This window comes from Aythya fuligula, chromosome 4 (assembly GCF_009819795.1).
Source record: "Aythya fuligula isolate bAytFul2 chromosome 4, bAytFul2.pri, whole genome shotgun sequence".
In the NCBI taxonomy this organism is placed as follows: Eukaryota; Metazoa; Chordata; class Aves; order Anseriformes; family Anatidae; genus Aythya; species Aythya fuligula.
This window is the reverse complement of record NC_045562.1, coordinates 68155430-68173869: the sequence shown is the minus strand read 5'-3', so window position 1 is coordinate 68173869 and position 18440 is coordinate 68155430. Positions and strand designations below refer to the sequence as shown.

General features: G+C 47.6%; 1 protein-coding gene across 2 annotated transcripts in view; it reads right to left on the bottom strand.

Moving 5' to 3' along the window:
* MXD4 (MAX dimerization protein 4) overlaps positions 1 to 18440 on the bottom strand; it is a 35498-nt gene that overhangs the window by 12129 nt on the left and 4929 nt on the right. For both annotated transcript variants that reach the window (XM_032186642.1, XM_032186643.1), the window contains exon 3: positions 15123 to 15152. In XM_032186642.1, the coding sequence (XP_032042533.1) occupies positions 15123 to 15152 (30 nt within the window). The remainder of the gene's footprint in view (positions 1 to 15122; positions 15153 to 18440) is intronic.

The following is an 18440-nucleotide window of genomic DNA, read 5'->3' as shown; positions in this document are numbered from 1 at the left end:
AAAGGGAAGGCCCAACTCTATCAGCCACGTTTTCTGTCCCATGGCAGGTCCTAGAACTGTCCACTCCACTTTGTTTCAACACCCACAGCCCAACCATCATGTACTACTGAGGCATGCATGGGCAGGAACCAACGCTTGCCTCACAAGAAGGCCCAAGCTGTGCTTTCTGCAAGATGTTTTCACTGCTAAAAATGCTTGCATGGCTGAACATGTGTCTCTATTTCAGATCTCCCAAATTTAGTCCACTAAGCTAAGCAGTGTGTACAGGAGGTTGTCATACTCTCAAATCAACTGCTAAATATACGTGCATGGTGATGCTATGCAAAGAAAAGAGCACAATACATCAAACATTCAAATGACGTTGAAAATCCAATCATTAAAAGCTGTACTAGTGAGAACAAGCTACATTTGAAATAATGCAAAAATTAAAAATTCATCATTCCTGTACTCAATTATCTCAATCCAAAAGCCAGACAGCCTCGGATCCTATCACGGGGTAAGTTCTGTCCTACCTCACAAGTAAAGCCCCCAGAGTTTTTAATCCAAGCACCCTCCTCACACACACACTTCAAAGAACATAAACCTATTACAGGTAATGTGAGCAAAAATTTTGAAATGAATCTAGAATTAGCAATATTATTACAAACTGGACAGCGTTACCGAAGCATTTCAAATTCTTCCTCTCGTGTTTTGCATTTTTTTCCACATTTACACCTATCCTGGTCCTGGTGCTGTGCAATGAAGTTAATATACACAGGTTTAAATATAGAGCAGTTACTAAATTTTTCATTGTTGCATAATGACTATGTAATCTGGATTAATAACGTACCTAGGATGCAGTCAAGAGAGGAATCTCTGCACCAAAAAAATCACTTCTGGAGTCAAATGTTCTCCAGGTACTTTGTGAACCAAAAGGGTCTGGGCTGAGCCCACAGCTCAAGGTCAGAGACCCCTGCCACAATCTAACTGTTGTGTTTTCTCCCTAAAGAATGGTGGTTTTATCTCCCTACCAGACATGAAATTCAGCATAAAATACAGAAGTGAGCTAACTGCAGTTGTAAGATGCTTGCGTTTCTACAGGAAGACTCTTCACAGTTTTATTTATGAAAGATCAGCACCTGCGTATGGGGAGCAGTGAAGTTTTAGTCATAAAAAATCAGCAAATCAGGATCTTTCGCAACTCTTATTGGTCATGATGAATGAAGACAGCATTACTATTCATATCTTTACCATTATTTGTTTTTTAAAAAAAAATAGAGACCAGCATTAAAAACTTCCCCAGTGCAACGTCAGAATTCACCTGACATGAAGGTAAAACAACAGAGAGGATTCTGCCTGCACACCGACCTCAGCGCCAACTCCTTTAGAGTGGACTCTGCCACAAGAAGTCAGGATCTCTTCAGAGCTTCAGTTCTTTGCATTTTATGCACAATCCCACTTGAGCAGTGACAGAATATGGCTGCAAATGGCTTTAATGGTACTGTAAATGAAATGTTCTCATGTCGTTTTCTACATTCGTGGTATTGTGTCCATACATACAATGTAGGCACACGAGTAATTAAATGCTCTGCTTAGTCTAAGTCAGTATTCACACACACTTGCCTTACTCCTCCTTAAGCTAATACTTTTCCTGAAGTACGTGTCAGGAATGATGTATTTACAGATGGAAATACTTTTTGTAAGCTACCAAAGATAATCCTGTACCAATTAGAAGACATGTTTACGAAGACATTTTGAGATATTATAACTAAAACTTCAATCATAAATAATAGAAAGTCATAGAAAAATGCTCTAAGGAAACCTCTTTATTAATGATCTTTACAGCATTTTGAATATCTTCAGAAAAAGATCAAATACAATGGAAGATAACAACCCTTCACTGAAGAATGAAATCCAGTCTTTTCCATATTTATTTCAATCAGAAACACTTTCAATATATTTTTTTTATTTTTTTATTTTTATTCTACAAAGGATACCTCAAACATATATTCCTTTTTTCAAAAGAGGGTCATATTCAAGCGGCACAAGCTACTTCAACAAATTTACTTTAGTGAAAAGGAAAGAAAACCTCTTAGTATTAAAGCACTGTACCATGGCAAGGCACCCAGTGTGCCGCACTTGGACATTCTGATTGCTTCGAGATGTGTGAAATATTTGCTCACAGCTCAGTGCCTCCGAGTCAAAACCAGAAAATTCAGCAGTGCCCTTACAGCAAACTTCTTTGGTTCTTATTATACAAAGAAAAAATAAACCAAACATCAGCGGCCTGTAATGGATGCACTTTTCTTTTCTTGAACTAAGAAGAAAATGCTAAAATTTGTGCTGCAGGTGAAGATTCATAGAAGGATTGTTCCAAATATATGTATTTTTTTCTCTACATCCAATACCTCACACAAGCCCCTACAACTAAATTCAACAGTGAAGCACGGGAAGGTACTGTGGAAACAAACAGCTGGAAAAAGCTCTGAGTACCTAATTGAAGAGATTGCTAGTGGATTAAATGCAATACCCAGCCGTGTTTACTTCAGCATTTTCTAGGAGTTTCACACTCTACATGCATTTTCAGAGTCCCAAATATTTTCATGCATCCATTTCTCTACATTGGAACTTGCCAAATGGCTCTAGCAGCCAGGTAGCTGTCGGTCTTCAGGTACTTCTGAAGTGCCCAAATGTGTGACATCACTTGCCTACAAAGGCAATGGCTCCAAGCGTATCTTAAAATCATTACCTTTGAAAGAACCATGGCTGCTATGAACTTGGTCATCCACAAGTTTTCATGTGAATACCGGTTAGAAATGGGTGGTGATGGTGCTAACTCTTGCACTACAGGGGACAGAAGAAAATATCTGCTGCCCCGACAAAGTTTACCATTTCCATGTTTTCTGCACTTTATCACTCTGAAGCATTCATACTGCCTTTATTTACTTTCACTTAGTGTCGCTTTGGCCCACTTGCTGAGCCAGGACCCCACACTTAACTGTTTTTGTTTGTTTGTTTGTTTTTACCTTCCAAAAGCTGCAGATTGTTCACATTTTAGAATATATGCATGTACCAGACCTATTCCTACATCTTTTAGCAAGTGTAATTTAAAGGAAGTATCTGCAATACCGTAAAGGTATAAATATTTGGCCTGCTAAGCAGCATGCAGAAAGCTAGCTGGGGACAGGTGGATACTGGTTTATACTGGGAGGCTCCTGACTGCTGACGGAGAGGAGGAAATCTTGGTGCCTTATATTGTCCTCTTCTCTTCTTCCTCCTTTCCCTGACCCTTGAGAAGCTTCCTGCTGGGTAAAGCAGCTGCCTGTCCTACAGTATGAGCACAGGGTGACACTGATATTTCTTCATCTCTCAGGAAACCTACAAGCAGCTTTCAGTGCTCTTGCACTGGAGGGTGGGCTGTGGAGGCCAGAGTACCCCATAAGACAGAAGCAAGGTTGCAAAAACAACAGGAGCTCCTGGGGGGGCTTACTTTGGGCTGGAACATCTGTGTGAAGCAGCAACCTGGGCAGCAGCAGTGTGAGGCCCAACCTGAGCCTCAGCAGCTGGGGGCTGGCATCTCCCACCCCAAAGCTCTCCTCTGCCTCACCAGGCCCCAGCATAGCCCCTTCTCTGCGGCCCATCCACTGCTTTTTGTCCACCAGCTGGTGCCAGAAATGAGACTTGAAGCACCAGGACCGATGCTCACCTCAGCAGCCAAGCATGCCCCTTGTGAGGCCCTGGGTGTCCTGGGCTCAGGCTGCCCCTCAGGAGCGTCTCTCACGGCAGCAGCAGAGCATGAAACATCCCAGAGCCACACTTTACTTTGGCCAGCAGAGGAAATAAAAGCCCTGCGGTACATTTAGTCCCTGTTACCACCCAACTCCTCAATCTTCTCCCACTCCAGCACTCCCCCAGCCGCGGTGACGCGCGCAGGAGCCGCCATGGAGGCGCGTGAGGCGTGACCCTGCTGCGTGCCCTGCCGGCGCCATCCCACCTCACGCACACCCCAGCGCCCGAACTGCCTGCAGACCGACCCCACGAGAGGACAAAACGAAAACACAGCTTGCTTTCTTCACACCATGTGCACGGCAGCACAGTGTGAGCAAGGGACACCAGCAGCTCGGACTGGTACCAGTTTTAGCTGTGGGGGAACCACAGCCTCAGGACTGACATCTGACCGCTCTCCTCTCCTCTCCTCGTGTTTTTCCAGCGCTCCTCCTCCCTGCAGTCAGGCTTGGCTTCCACACCACTTTCCCCAGGCTTCAGCTCACTGTCGTAAGCTGCTCCGTTTTGAGCAGCAGCCAGGGAAGGTTTAACAGCCCTTCATTGTCTCAGGTCTCCGAGGTAAGTAACAGAAACATGCAGAAATTCGAGATGTGCTTCTCGGAAAACTTCAACAGGAATTTACAGGCTATACAGGGATTCCCAGAAGCATCCCGAGCAAACAACGGCAGCTGGCTGCCATTTGCCTTCCCTGGATGGTTACCACCTCAAAGCTACACGTAAAGGATTCCCCCATCCTCTGACCAGAGGCAATAAAAATCTCTGACCTTGCAAGAAGCTGAGGCAACAGAAACCGGAAATTACGGTAACCGATGAAATCATCTGCAGTAAGTTTTCACCCTCGTATGGATTTTTTTTCCTCAGTTTAAAAAAAATAAAAATATTCTAACCAAGTAATGTAGCCTTTAAGGTTGTGCTCATCTACAGAGAACAGTTTTCTGTTATTTTAAACCTTCAAAGTCAAACAAGCGTGAATAATTCTTACACCTACAGAAAAGGAATTTCTGTTTCTAACGTCTTCTGTTTTCAGCCCTGGTATCTGCTGGTTGTCTTTCAGCTTTTACCTCCCAGCTGCCTGTGAGCAGTAGCAGGAGGTATCACATAGCACAACAGGCTTGGCATCACATCTGCCACACCTGCGTAACACAGGCAAAAACCAACAGTGCCTTGTGGGGAAATGCACGAGTGATGGCAATGCATTTGTAGATACTCAAAAATACAGCTTACAAAAAAAATAATCAGCCTTGTTTTCATTAAACTTATTAAATACTTCCTTCAGCCTGCCTTACACTTGTTTGTTTCACACATTACGATGCACACATTGCAACTTAGTAGTCCTCCTAAATTAGACCTCTCAAATCCATCTGTCTTACTGGCACTCAAGTTTCTTACGCTACACTCTGGGGAGACTTCAGATCTGAAGTTTGTCTGTTACCTCAGAACACTGATAGACCAAATGAGATAAGCAAAGTGTCGCTGCAAGATCAGACCACGCTGGTATCAAGCGGTTTTAATTCCCACTTGAAGTTACACAAGACACACACGTACTTACACACGGTCCCTCTGAAACCCCAGGAGTGGGTCACGACTCCATCCTGCACACGGGGGCAATGCTGCCCTGCTCTCTGTGATCAGGGGAACACCATATGCCCTCCTGCACGACAAATCCAAGCCTCCTGCCACAGGTTTGCAGTCCTACAGCAGGCGTGCCTTTGGTACCTTTCCTAGAGCTCTTGTCAGGAATTTGTTGAGGACTGCAGGGCACGGGTTGAAGAGAAGTGAGCTTACTGAAATAAGGAAAGACTCTGTCATCACCAGGGGTTTGCACGAGTGGAGGACAACAAGACAACTGATTTTTCCACAAATCAACAGCTCCCCAAAAGGTGGTTTAAGAGGACAGATGCCCCCTCAGCAGCTCTGGGAGCACGTACATCCCTCCCGAGGATGAAGGCTCAAGGTGCAGTGTGGCACCACACACGAGCTACGCGGCCACCCGCCGACAACACCCCAGCGCAAGTCACTGCTTACAAATCAGCCCATGGCTTCAAACCAGCTTTAATTATCAGACTGTTTCCCCACATCAAAATGCTAAGCAAGAACATCGTGTCTCAGGACAGTTGCCAACAGGAAGGATCTTCAAAAAAAAAAAAAAAAAAAAGCGGGGGTGGGGGGACGACAATGCTTAGAGAAGCCGAGAAAAGTTGAGCTTTAGCTCAGCACTGAGCAAGAAGAGCACAGAGCGAGGCCCAGCAAGCTCCTGCTGCCTCATTTTAAGCCTCCCTAAAGACCTAGTTATTTTATACATGTCAAATATGTTCAAGAATTATTATTTTAATTTTTTTTTAACACCACTGTATGATGCCAAATTAAAGGAGAGGCAAGGCGGGCTGAATTATTTTAGCTAAATTAAAAACACAGACTGCCTTCACACGCTGAGCGCGAGGCCTTTGGATGGCAGCAGGCTGTGACGGGATGGCCTCTGCCTGCCTGAAGTCAGAGTGATGCCCCAGCATCAGGAAGGCTGGATACCCGTGGTTGCCATTTTACTGCCTGTTATATCCGTGTGTCCAACCGAAAAGGAAACACCAAGGGACCGACGTGACCCTAAGGGCCATCTCTAGCCCGAGAAATGCCACAGGAACCCACCTGGCATCGAAGGCATGAGGCACCACAAGGAACAACAACCAAACAGCTTTTTTAAAGCCTATTTAGAGTTAAGGCGACCGTATCTCCATTTAGGCACCCGGACGATCACTTTCTCCTTCTCAGAGGTAGGAAGCGTTAAGTCTGACTGGGAAATTCAGCGAATTAAGCATCAGAAATGGGTGTGCAGTGCGTTTCTTACTTCTGTTTTTGCTTGTGCTGATACTTCCTCAGCACCTGCCTCCACCAAAGCCTCGCGGCCATCTTAGAGTAGCAAATGGCGGATGCTTGCGCATGAAGGAGCAAAGAGAATTTGCTTTGAGGGGAAGGAGCCGGTGGGTACTGCTGTCTTTAGTGCTGTAGGTATCCGAGATGTCCTCCAGCGAGGAAGCTGGGGGGCCTTCCTGTCCCTGCCGGAGACAGCGGGGTGCCTGTTCCAGCCAGCCCAGGACGGGCTCAGGCCCCAAGTGAAAACACCAAAGGAAAAGAAGAAAAGAAGTCACCCTGAAGTAAATAACAACAAACATCCCCAAACATCTCGCTGCACGTCTCCAACCCTGTCACTGACACCTTGTAATTAGAGGTGGGTAGAAAAGAGAGTGTAGATGCATATATAAACAAATTTCGGGGAAGAATTAAGTACGCCGGCTGTAATTAAACATGGTCTGCTCCAGGACTAAATGAACTAGAAGCTCAGCAACACTTCCACGGTGTTTTTCCCCCAAAACAGTGGCCCAAAAGGGTGCCACGGGACAGTGGAGGGTTGCAGCCATCTGACAGCCCTGCCTCAGAGGTTAGCTTTAGCTGGCCACAGCACAGATAGGGCCTTGTTTATAATATAATTTCCGTTCTATTTCCTCTTCCATTGAGCAGCACAGAGCTGATTGTCTCCGTGCCAGACAGGGGACAGTTGAGCAGAATATGAAAGCAATCCATTTTGAGACGGCAAGGTATGGCACGGCTCTCCAAAGCTCTGCCCCTTCCCTTCTTCTTCTGCCTTCCTCACAAAATTCAGCCTCGATTTCTTCAGCCTGGTGTTCTGAAGTCATCTGGCAGTGAAAGGAAAAACCTGAAGTTTGGACCCACTTGCCACAGGGCTATGTAAATCCAGGCACTGGGAACCGAGGCACCTGACAGCCTGTTTCAAATACCTGTGAGCACCTAAAGCCAATAGCTGCTTCTAGCCAAACGTACACAACCAGCTCCCGAATTTCCCTACGAGGAATTATTTGCTCCACCCATGCCGTGTTTATTTCAGCAGCCAACACGACAGCGCTCACCTATCGGGATTGGGTCAGCTTTCTCGGGGGAATTACAGGGTTTGCCACCTTCGTGTTTGGTAAACACCAGCTAACCTGGTACCTACGACAGGGTCTGTGCAAACGCTGACGGGGCTCCCGACTTTAATAGCAGCTGCTGAGTTCTGACAGCGACCACATGCCAGGCAGGCCCTTATTTAGCAGCTTGTATCTTCATTTAGGTACCTAAATGGAAACAGCCACGGAACAAAGGCAGATAGATTCGTTAGGCATTAATCCCAGGCTGCCTGTTGGGAGGACAGGACTCACAAGTGCTTCTCCAGGCTTTTAGAGGCATTTTGGTACGTTCAGAGGCAGTCTCTGTCTCCCAAATCTTCTGCATTCCTGCTATGAAGGTAAAGCCTAGTACAGGTTTTCCTAATGTAGGGCACGCAGCCCGTGACAAGTTATTAAAGTTAGGAACATTGCAACAGATGACCTCATGTACATCCAAACCCACACCTCTCCTGTATCAGCTGTGTCAATCTCCTCACGCTACATAATTAGTTATGCTAATTTGAGCAGAAAAAGCAATTGGGTAACATAAACGAGGCTTGAAGGGACGTGCTAGCCACTCGCAACCTTTGGCGAGTCCTGCCACTCCGCTCGGCTCCCGCGGGACGCACACACGGCTCCACCAAATCCCAAAACAACCTCTCCTTCCAAAAATAGGAAGGGCCTGAAGAGACGAAAAAAGGAAAATCTTACCCGCTCTTGTGGACTGCACTTTTTAGGACAAGGAAAGTCTGGATCAGGCGGGGGGGGGGCGGCTTTTGGTGGTTTTGTTTGTTTGTTTTTCAAAAAAAAGGCCCAAACTCAGCTGCTGTGAAGGAAGAGCATTATGCTTTTTTATGCTTATGACCCACTGGCTAAAATGTTCATGCTTGGAGCTTCCAGAACCATATCTGCAGGCTCCGCAGCCGTCCAAAATTGTGGGGTCTGGCCAGGTTCAGGTGCAGGCACACACAGCTCCTGCTGAACCCCCTGAGCTGAGCACAGAATTGGGCCAACAGCCTGCCTTACGCTACCCCACCACGTGCACCGAGGAAAAAATAGAGTGGGAATTAATAGACCTGAGGGAATTCCAGGCAGTGCATCGAAGCCACGGACTGCTACGCTGGCACAGAGCGAGGAGGGAATGCAGAACAAGGTGTAAGGGGAAAGCACGTGTTGTTCCATTCAGAAGGCATCGTCTGAATTTGGGACCAGGCCACGTTATTCCCAGTACAGGACTGGTTGGGATTCAGTCGAGGATTCCCATCGTGTTACGCAGGGCTAGCTGCAGAGGCCAGCTTCTTAAAGCCCATTAGCTGCCTGACTACCTTAAGCAAATAAATAAATAAATCAAGCTGCAGTTTACTTGCTCAGCTGTGGCTAAGCGAGCTTAAAAGGAAAAAACTTTTTTTTTTTTTCCATATCTGATTCAGCAAATCTCCTCCAGTTAACAGAGCAGCCGCCAGCAGGCACCTCTCCCCCTCTTCACAGGGTGCAAGCACCTCGCTGCTGTCTGTACAGTCCTGAAAGCACCTGGAAGCCTGGCCCATCGCTCTGGTTTCTGCAAGAGCCACCCCTATACCGTGGTGGATAGGGACTGGTCCTGTCACTTAGCAGATGCCAAGGACGTAAAGCACCTCGCACACAGTCCATTAGAGGCAGACGCACAACGGGCTCATGTTTGGAGAGCGAGGGATGAACAAACGCAAGTGGAAAAAACGCGTGCACTTGGTTGCTCGCCCATCTGCCTTCTGCTCGCTGTTTGTCTGGCCAGGAAGCACGTGGCATTCTGCAGCCCGAGCCCGTACGTAGGGCCTGCAGCTCAGAGCCGACTTCAGCAGGAAAAAGGACAGGACAATTTAGTCAAGAGAGCACTTTAGTCAGTTTTTCATCGCTGAACAAAAGCTTTGTCCAAAGCATGAGGACGTGTGCATGTCAGACACCTGGAATATAACTTCCTTAGCAGCCAGATTTCCAAGCTCCATCGGCTTAATGCACTCCTCCCTTCCAGAAGGGCAGCATACGTGGGAAAGCTCTTTTGTTAGGAGCATGTAACCCATGTCACGTTGCTGTGGGCCCTGAAAAGACAATACTTCAGAGCACAGGCATTTACAATAGCTATTGCAGCACGTTGTGCGGGGCGAGTCACAGGTCCTGACATCTGCTGAACAGCGAGAGATGGGGAAAAGGTGAGGGAAGAGCAGCACCACAGCACGAACCTCTGAACCTTCTGATTCCATCAGAACAACTCAACAAAACCACAGAATTAATTTTTTTTAGTTCCGTGGGTCCGGTTCTTTAAAGACTTTGCTAAACAAGCTCCAGAAAAAAAAAAAAAAATAGAGCAACTTAAAGACACAAACCCCATCACATGCTTTGCTCCTCAGCTGGAAGCCTGAAAGTTCAGGCAAAAAGGGTTTGAGCTGGCTGTGGCAACACCATTCATTCACCTGATGGCTGCAAATGGGATCCTCCAGGAGGCAGAAGCAGCCAGGAGGCTAGCAGCTACCTGAACAGTGGTGCCTGCCTGCTCCCAAAGGCAATTCAGCCTCTTACGACATTACCTGCAAAGGTATCTTTATTGCAATTCATCTGAAAACCTCTTTTCACCAACTAGATGGCGTATAAAGTCCTTTGCTTGATGGGAAATTAACAACATGGAGGTTAAGTTCTGCTAGTAAAACCAGGTGGTTCCCCAAACTAGTGTAGCAGCCACGGATCAGGATGGTTTGGGTATAATCTGCACTCATCCTAGCGATGGCAGCTGTTTATAGACCCATTACAACAATGATTTCTGTACCAGGTCAGCAAGACCCATCCAGTTCAGCAATCTCTGGGCAACAGCAGCCAAAACTGGATGTCAAGGAGAAGCATTAAACTGACAGAGGAGAGCAGTGTGTTGTTCTGTGCTGCAAATTAAGCCTGTCGCTCACAGAGGCGATCCCACCCTCCCTGAGCTGGCATCAGGGCATGCCTGTGACAGGCAACTGGCTGAAAAAGCCAACTTCTGCCTTCCCTGCCACGTCAGGAGGCAGCAGGACCACCAGCAGCAGGGCTGGATTAAGCTCACGATGGCAGCCCAGCAGCAGGACACACAGCAGGTGATCCTTCTGGGGGAGCAGCCTCACGTCCTCAGCCTCCAGCGGGCACCTGGGGATTTCCTGAGCCAGCGGCTGCTCCGTAACCTTCCACTGGGATGGATTGATGCAGTTATGTCTTTGTGCTGCACAACGGTACAACCTGTGATGGCAATTTGCGATTTGGAAAAGGCAGCTCGTAATAAAAATAAACACCAAGTATTGTTTTGCTGCACTATTATTTCAGTGACCTTTCAGTTCTGCTTCAAAACCTCCAAATTTATCAGCAACTGGTGGCTGCACGCTTCTTATTAACCCTGCCACTCGGTAGCACGAGGAACCAGACAGAACTTTGAGACCATCATCTATACACTCTCCAAACTCAAAATAACCCTGATGGGGGAAATTAACGTGATGTAATCATGAATGTAATTGTGCTCCTGGCAAGCTCATCCACGCTTCTTTCATGAGAACCGATGATCTATAAGAATTTAACTTCGGAGGCACCTGCTCTGATTTATCAGCTAATGCTGCGCGTCATAATGCTTCCATCAAAATACAGATATATTTAATCAAACCCTGTATTTATATAGAGGTGCCTGCTTCATACACACAATGGTGCAATGTAACAACGTTTGCCAGGCAAGATTTTGGGTTTAAGGCCTGCCCAAAGCACTACACAGAGCTCAGGACATTACCTTCTGCACACATGGGAACACACTTTGACTCTCCCTCCGATCAGCACCATAAAGCTGTATATAAAAAACTGTATATGTGGGGCTGTATTACCCATTTTGGAAAGGGAAGGTTTGTTTTCTTCTGCTAGAAGGTGCTTGCTGTGAAGATGCTGCAGCACTGGGCACCGTCGTGTCCATTTGCTGTCTTCAGGAATGCACACAGGATGATTTCTACTCCTTGTGATCTGCCCCTTCCCCCCTTCTTGAAGAAAAACTGACCAAAACTCACTGAGAATAATAAAATCAGCTTGGCAGAGGCAGGAGATAACTGTCCCTCCAGATCCAGCCTCACCACGTTCACCAGCCAAACAAGTTGCCAGCCTGGGGACAGCAACACGTGGCCTGCCCATTTCGAGGAACGCTACAGCAGATGCTTTTTGTTCATTTCCTCACTAACTATTGAGAGCTGTGCTTTAATATCATCCAGTTTCGTGAGCTATTTTCAAAGGCTTTGCCATCGACAGGGCAAGATCTTGACCGCACAGAGCTCCTTGCAGCCAGGTGAGAGGAGTGGAATTGCTTTGTCCGATGCCCCAAGTGTCAGCCCTGGTGCTCCTGTTCAGGGCTCCCCTGCTTCAGACAAGCACGGACGCAGAGAAGCAACACTTCCTCCTGCAGTCCTGCACGAGCTGCAGGGACAAGTCCAACACGAAGAGCAGAGGGCAAATGACTCACTGCCTTCATGCCATGGTAAATCTCAGTGCAATCTCAAGAGGGCCATACCTCGCTTTTTCAAGACTTGGTTTCAATTAATGCAAAGAAACAAGATTACACCGTGTCTTTTTAAGATGCTCCGGTCCCCCAGGGGTTCTTGTTTTTGTACTGGGAAAGCTGAATTCCTCTGTATAGCTGTCAGGTTTGACTGACTGGAAAATATCCTTGCAGAAAGTCATGATTACCGATGCACTTGCTATTTACATTGCTCACTGAAAGCTTACTGATACAATGCGTGGGCTAGGAACAATAAAAATACATATATATTATCTGTTGTACCATTAGAAACTGCTTAAATTTGAGTGCCATTCTGACTGACATCCCTTCAATTATTAAAATATCTCCTAGAACACCACCTGTCCTTTGGACAGATTTCTTTCCTCCCTACTTTTTCCTTAGGGTGGGTTCCTGTTTCGCAGCTCTGAGATGCAAACCTGACCCACAACCAGGACTGCCATCAGATGGACGGGTCCTTAGGGAGTGTCGCTATAACAGAGCACATCCAAGGTGTGAGCAGGGTATCATCTCGAGGCTAAAATCAGAGAGAAAGGAGTTTTATGCATGAACTGCTGATAAACACTTCACATCATGTACCCGTAGATGCTATGAGGTGCTCCAGTTAGTGCCAGCTCTGGCTACCCTCATCCAGGAAACAAGGGCCCTATAAAATAAAAACCATTTCCCTGCCCTCTGGCTCACATCCTACGTGAGGGCCGGGGCCAGGAGGAGGACGTGAGCAGCCACCTCCTCCCCGTCGAGCTTCTGGGAGAGACCCAGGCGTGCCTGGGCCGGGAGCATCGCGGCTGGGCTGACTCAAAGGCGCTGGGGCTGGAGGGATCCACCTCCAAAATCAACAGGCAGTGCTCCACAGCTGGCAGGGCAGGGCTGCGGCGGGGGACGAGGCTGCTTCAAGGAGCAGCTGCTGCAGGGACCGGCGATGGCTGCGAGTCATTAAGCTTTACAAGATGCTTGGTGGGGTTTCGTGCAGTTTTGGTAAAGTGGAGTGAAGAACAGTATGATCGGTATTATCAGCTCGTAAATCAGCTGGAGGAGAGGGCTGGTAGAGGAAAAAAGTTACAGGAGTCCTTCACACCAATATGTTGGGTAACTAGAACCATGCACACTTCATCTGCTTTGGTAAACATCTTTTTTTTTGTACATCCAAGGCACCTGCACTGTTTCCCAAGTTCACACCCAGGAATAAAATCTGGTGTAAAGGGACAGCCTAACTCCAGGAGGTACAGCAAGCAGCAGCAGTTACAAGTTCTAGTTGTACAGTCCCAAGACACACCTCGCAGTCTACCTATTTTGACCTTGAGACAGCAGAGAAAAAAAATGTAGCACAGCAAATACCGCACAGCACAGGTACAACACAGAACTGAAAGCAAGAACAGAAATTGGACAATGGATGGATCCCACTTCTGTCCCTGCATCTGCTGCACCCGCCGTACTGTGCTGCTTAAACACACCAAGGCAGAGCAGAGGGAAGAAGAGGCAGCTCCGTGCTCAGGTTATAAACATGTCTGGGAGCAAAAAGAAGGAATATGCAGGTTGGATGCTGACAGGAATGACAGAGCAGAAGGAATGGAAGAAATAGAAGAGAATATCTGGAAAGAGGATGGAAAAAAAATAAATAAAGACAGGGAGAAAGAAGCACAGCTGGGGCAAAATATTATTATTTTTTTTTTTAATAAAAGAAAAAATAAGCCATTAGAGAAGGGCAGAATTTAGCACGGAGTTGTTTTCTGGAGGGATCTGTCAGCTGATTTTCCCTGCCGTGGCCACGGCACTGCATTCTGCAGCCCAGGCCTGCATCTGCAAGCAGTTCCTCTCATCTCCAGCTGACCACGTGGCCGTGAGGCAGGGCTGCAGTTTACTCATATTACAATTAAACTACAGGAAAGCATGTCGGCATGCAAGGGAAGTGCTGGCCGAGCTGCTACGTAACTGTGGCCACAGAACAGACTTTAAAAAAAACAAAAACAAAACAAAACACGAAAAGCCCCAGTGAGTTTGGGCTTGTTGTGGCACCAAAGCAACCAACAACCACTTTCTGCACGTTCAGAAGCAGGCGGATGGCTTCAAGTCATCTGTGCTCACACAGCCCTGCCTTCGTTGGATCCATGAATCCATGAAACCCAAAATGCCACAAGCTAGCGAAAAAAGGACAAAAATGACCCAAAAAGACAGCTTGTCCTGCTGCCTTGATGAGTGCCAGCACGAGGACGGGCACCTTCAGCATGCTGCATCCTCAGGGCAGTGCATCCCAGGAGGTTTCCTACAGCTAAACCCCACCTGCAGACAAACCCTGACAAGATCCAGCAGACATTGAAACAGTCCCTGAAAGCCTGCAGACACGGGGCCTCTAAAATTCACATCTTAAGGACTAAAACGTCCGCACAGCACCGAGCACCCTGCACCAGGGGCAGCTCTGGCCATGACCTGCACCAGCAAGGAAGCAGACCAAGGGGAAAAATGTCTCTGGAGGTACCAATGTGCAATACAAATCACAAGGCTGAAGCTAACTGTTTGCTAAGTACGCCTGAAGTACACCAAATAATCCGTTGTGGCACGCTGTTCCCTGAAAATCACCTGCCTCCATCACAGCACACCTCTAGGAAACAGGCGCTGCAGTCGAGTTCGTTACCAGGAGCAGTACAGTTAACTACTCACAGCATTAATTAGCCAAAACCTAATTATCAGGGGCGTTTAAAAAATAGCATACTTAACATAATAAAAAACAAAGCAACATTATACCCATTAGATTTCAGTTGACAAAAAAAACAGCACTTAAGTGATTTGGTGCAGAATGAATAATTGCCAGATACTCTTAATTAAGCACAGCCATTCTCACGTCAGCCATACATCTTTTAATTTGCTTTATTCTCAAGACTTACCTATGTTTTTCTAGTTCGTTGTGTGATGACCTATTAAAAAAAAAAAAAAAAGAAAAGAGATATTAGAGAACAGGATAAATACCAAGACTTCAGAAGATTAAGAAGCCAACGCCTGCAAATGCTGCAGAAGAGCTCTAAAATCTATCCTTATAGGTGTTATGAAACAGCTCTGCTGTGAAATTGGCTCACTTTTACAGCCCTTAGATACTTCAAGGTACCACCTTCATTTCCATGAGTAAACCGTGGGTTTGTGGGGAATTATAATGAATTTGCATACATAAAGTTTTCAATAGATTCAGAGACTGAGTTGGACACAAAAAAAAAAGATCAGGTTAGTAATAAAAACAGCCCACAAGATCTTTATCTGCAAAGAAAGATTATGAGGGGGCAGAAAGCGTTAGAAGATCTAAATGGCAATGGGTAAGAGGAAGAAGCCCCCAGAAAGCTGGCTTCCAAGCCCAAGGAGAAGCAGAGAGAAAAATCAGCACAGAACCACTGCCGTTGCTGCTGACATCTTTATGACAACACAGAGGAATCCTCTCAATTCTTCCGAGCCTACAAACAGAAGAAAAATCACAGTCTCTGAGCTGACAACCTCAGCACACAATTCTCTTCCAGGCTACCAGGATTCAAGATTTGAGCTCCCCAGCCCGTTACTTTCGTCCAGCTAACTCCACTTCCAGTACGTAAGGATCTGAAGACACGGCAAGGCAGCTCTCCTACATCGTGCCATGACCCCCTGCCTGCCCCAGGCGTTATGTGCTGACAGAGGTGGTCGTGCTGAGGCCCGGGGTGCAGGCACTCAGTCCGTTCTTACCCGCAGGGTGTGAAATCCCTCCTGTGAAATCCCTCCTGCTCAGCCACAGGCTGCTCTGCCTCCCCCTGCACGCACGCGGCTGCCGCAGCAAACCTCGATGCTCTACGAGCAAGAGGAACAAAGCAAGGAGAGCTCACGTGAAGGAGTAACCACCAAACAAGCCCAGCACAGCGCCACATCCCGCAATGAATTAAGTGGACGGCCCCTCCGCAGGTGAAACAGAACTCAAACGTGTCCAAGGTTCAGCACTGATGCTAATCTGCTTTTGCTGGAAAGCATCCCGGCGTTGTTGCTAAGACATCAACTAGGTCAACCATTACCTGGTGTCATTTTCTGAGTAGCCTGGGAGTTATTTTTTAACCTGCTGCATCAGGTGAGCCACGGCCAGGTAACACTCGTGTTCCTCCAGTGCCAGGCAAGTGGTGCTGAGCGATGTGGCCAGGCTGAAAGAGGTTTCAAGATGTTCTGGGCTGCACCGACAGGTGAAGGTGAACCAGGTTTATTGCAGTTTACTGTCTTTGCCATACAACCACAATAAGGGGTGCTGTTTTTATTTTCCACTCCTACGTCCCCTGAGATAGATCAAACTTCTGCTCCACAACAAGTGAACGCCGCTGTGCCAAACCAGCAAAAACACCACAGAAAACACAGGTTCAGTCTGGAACCGCTGCCCCCAAACACAAAGCCATGCAGGTGATGTTCACAGGGGACTCCCAAAGAGAGGCAAAACGTAGGCAAACCTAAAATGGTCTTCATGGAGGGACCACCCTCACTTTTTGAGGATTACACACGAGCTCTCCACAGCCAAGCCCGATCCCCTGATCACACCTGACTTTGGTGACACCAGCAGGAGAAGCACTCTCTCCTGAAGCCAGATGCACTCCCTCCTTGCACCAGGCACAAACAAGGGGCTACGAAGCAGTGTGCAAGCACAGGCACCAGCTGCACGCTGCAGGTAGCGCCGGGAGGCTGAGCACCAGCTGATTAACACGCTGGCTGATTAACATGCTGGCTCTCGGGCCCAGCCCCGGAACCAAAACCAAGCACGCTGACATTTACCTGACAGCTGCTGCAGCTACAGAGCAGGCTGAATGCCCTGCAACCTGACAGGTCGGCTCCAACAATTAATTAGAAAGCACAATAGTGTGGTTGGTTGCTTTGGGAGGGGGCTGGGGGAGAGATGAACACCAAAATACCACGTACTTCCTCTTTCTTCTGCATATCAGGAGAATATCCATCTCCTTTTAATGCTACCTGAAGTGAGGGAAAAGGAAGTGAGCACTGGTCTGCAGGTGAGCACTGCCTCGATTTCAAAATGGAGCCTTAGTATTTTGGTAATAGGGAGTGGGCCAAGACTAAGATATATAAATACATATCTATATAGAGGAAACAGGTCTGTGACTGCATTTTTTGGATAAACGGTCTGCAGAACTCCTCAGAAGTAGCTGCAAGAGCAGAAAGACTCTTGGTGTTCAGGTTAAGTCCGTTACATTGGGTTCTCCAACCAAGATCCTGGGGAGCTGGGGTAGCACCAGTACCTGAGAGGTGTCAGTGAAAGAATTCAGCTAAAAAAAGGGAACAAAATGTAAAAAAATCATAAACAAAAAGGATTCAGCAAGAGAGCAGGAGTGGCACTGCTCATTGCTATGCTGCTGATTTGCAGCGATGGCACTGCTGACCCGGGGCACCCCCAGCACCCGTGCAGCACACGCCAAGCAGTAACCAGCTAGGAAGCAGCAGTTGTGTTCCCTTGGAGAATAAACTGTCAAACGAAGGCTTGGAAAAAGGGGGAAGAACCAAGTAAATTCCTGTTTTGTTTCTGCGAGATGCTGCACCAGGAGTGCTTCCCCAGCTTGGTTTCAGAGCCCTGCTCCCCTCCGCAGCCTTCCTCCCCGAACCCATGCCAGGCTGCAGGTCACCGAGACGCTCCCAGTTCCCAAAGCCTCCTGCAGCACTAGGGCAAGCAGAGCCAGCCACTGCTGTGCCAAAAATGCAGGCAAAAAAAAAATCCTGCGTGCACCGGGGCTTTCAGGTAGAGGCAGGGCTGGGCAGGCACTGCACAAGCCCCGTGCAGAGGGCAGCACAAAGTCACGCAACCCAGCGGCGGCGGAGGACACAACCCCACCTCAGGCAGCACTCGCAGGACTGCGAGAGCAACAGGCGGTGTAAGAACTGCTCTGCCTGCATTTCACCTGCCGGCCAGGCCAAGGAAGCAAGGACAGAGAAAGAAGTTGTATGGGATGCTGCATGTTAAGCTTCTGTATCCAATTCCCACTCCTGATGTGCCGTGGTGTGAGCACACAGCTCATGAACCTCATCATCTCACCGCTGTCCTGGATGCCACCTCCACACAGCTCTTCCCTGGACGGATCCTGATCTGCTTCCAGGGCATTCCTTGTCCTCACCCATGACCTGCCATGGGACACACACCAAAATACCAGGGCCTGCAGCACGTGGGGCCAGGAGGAGCGTAAGACCGAAGCACACGCAGGCGGCCCGCC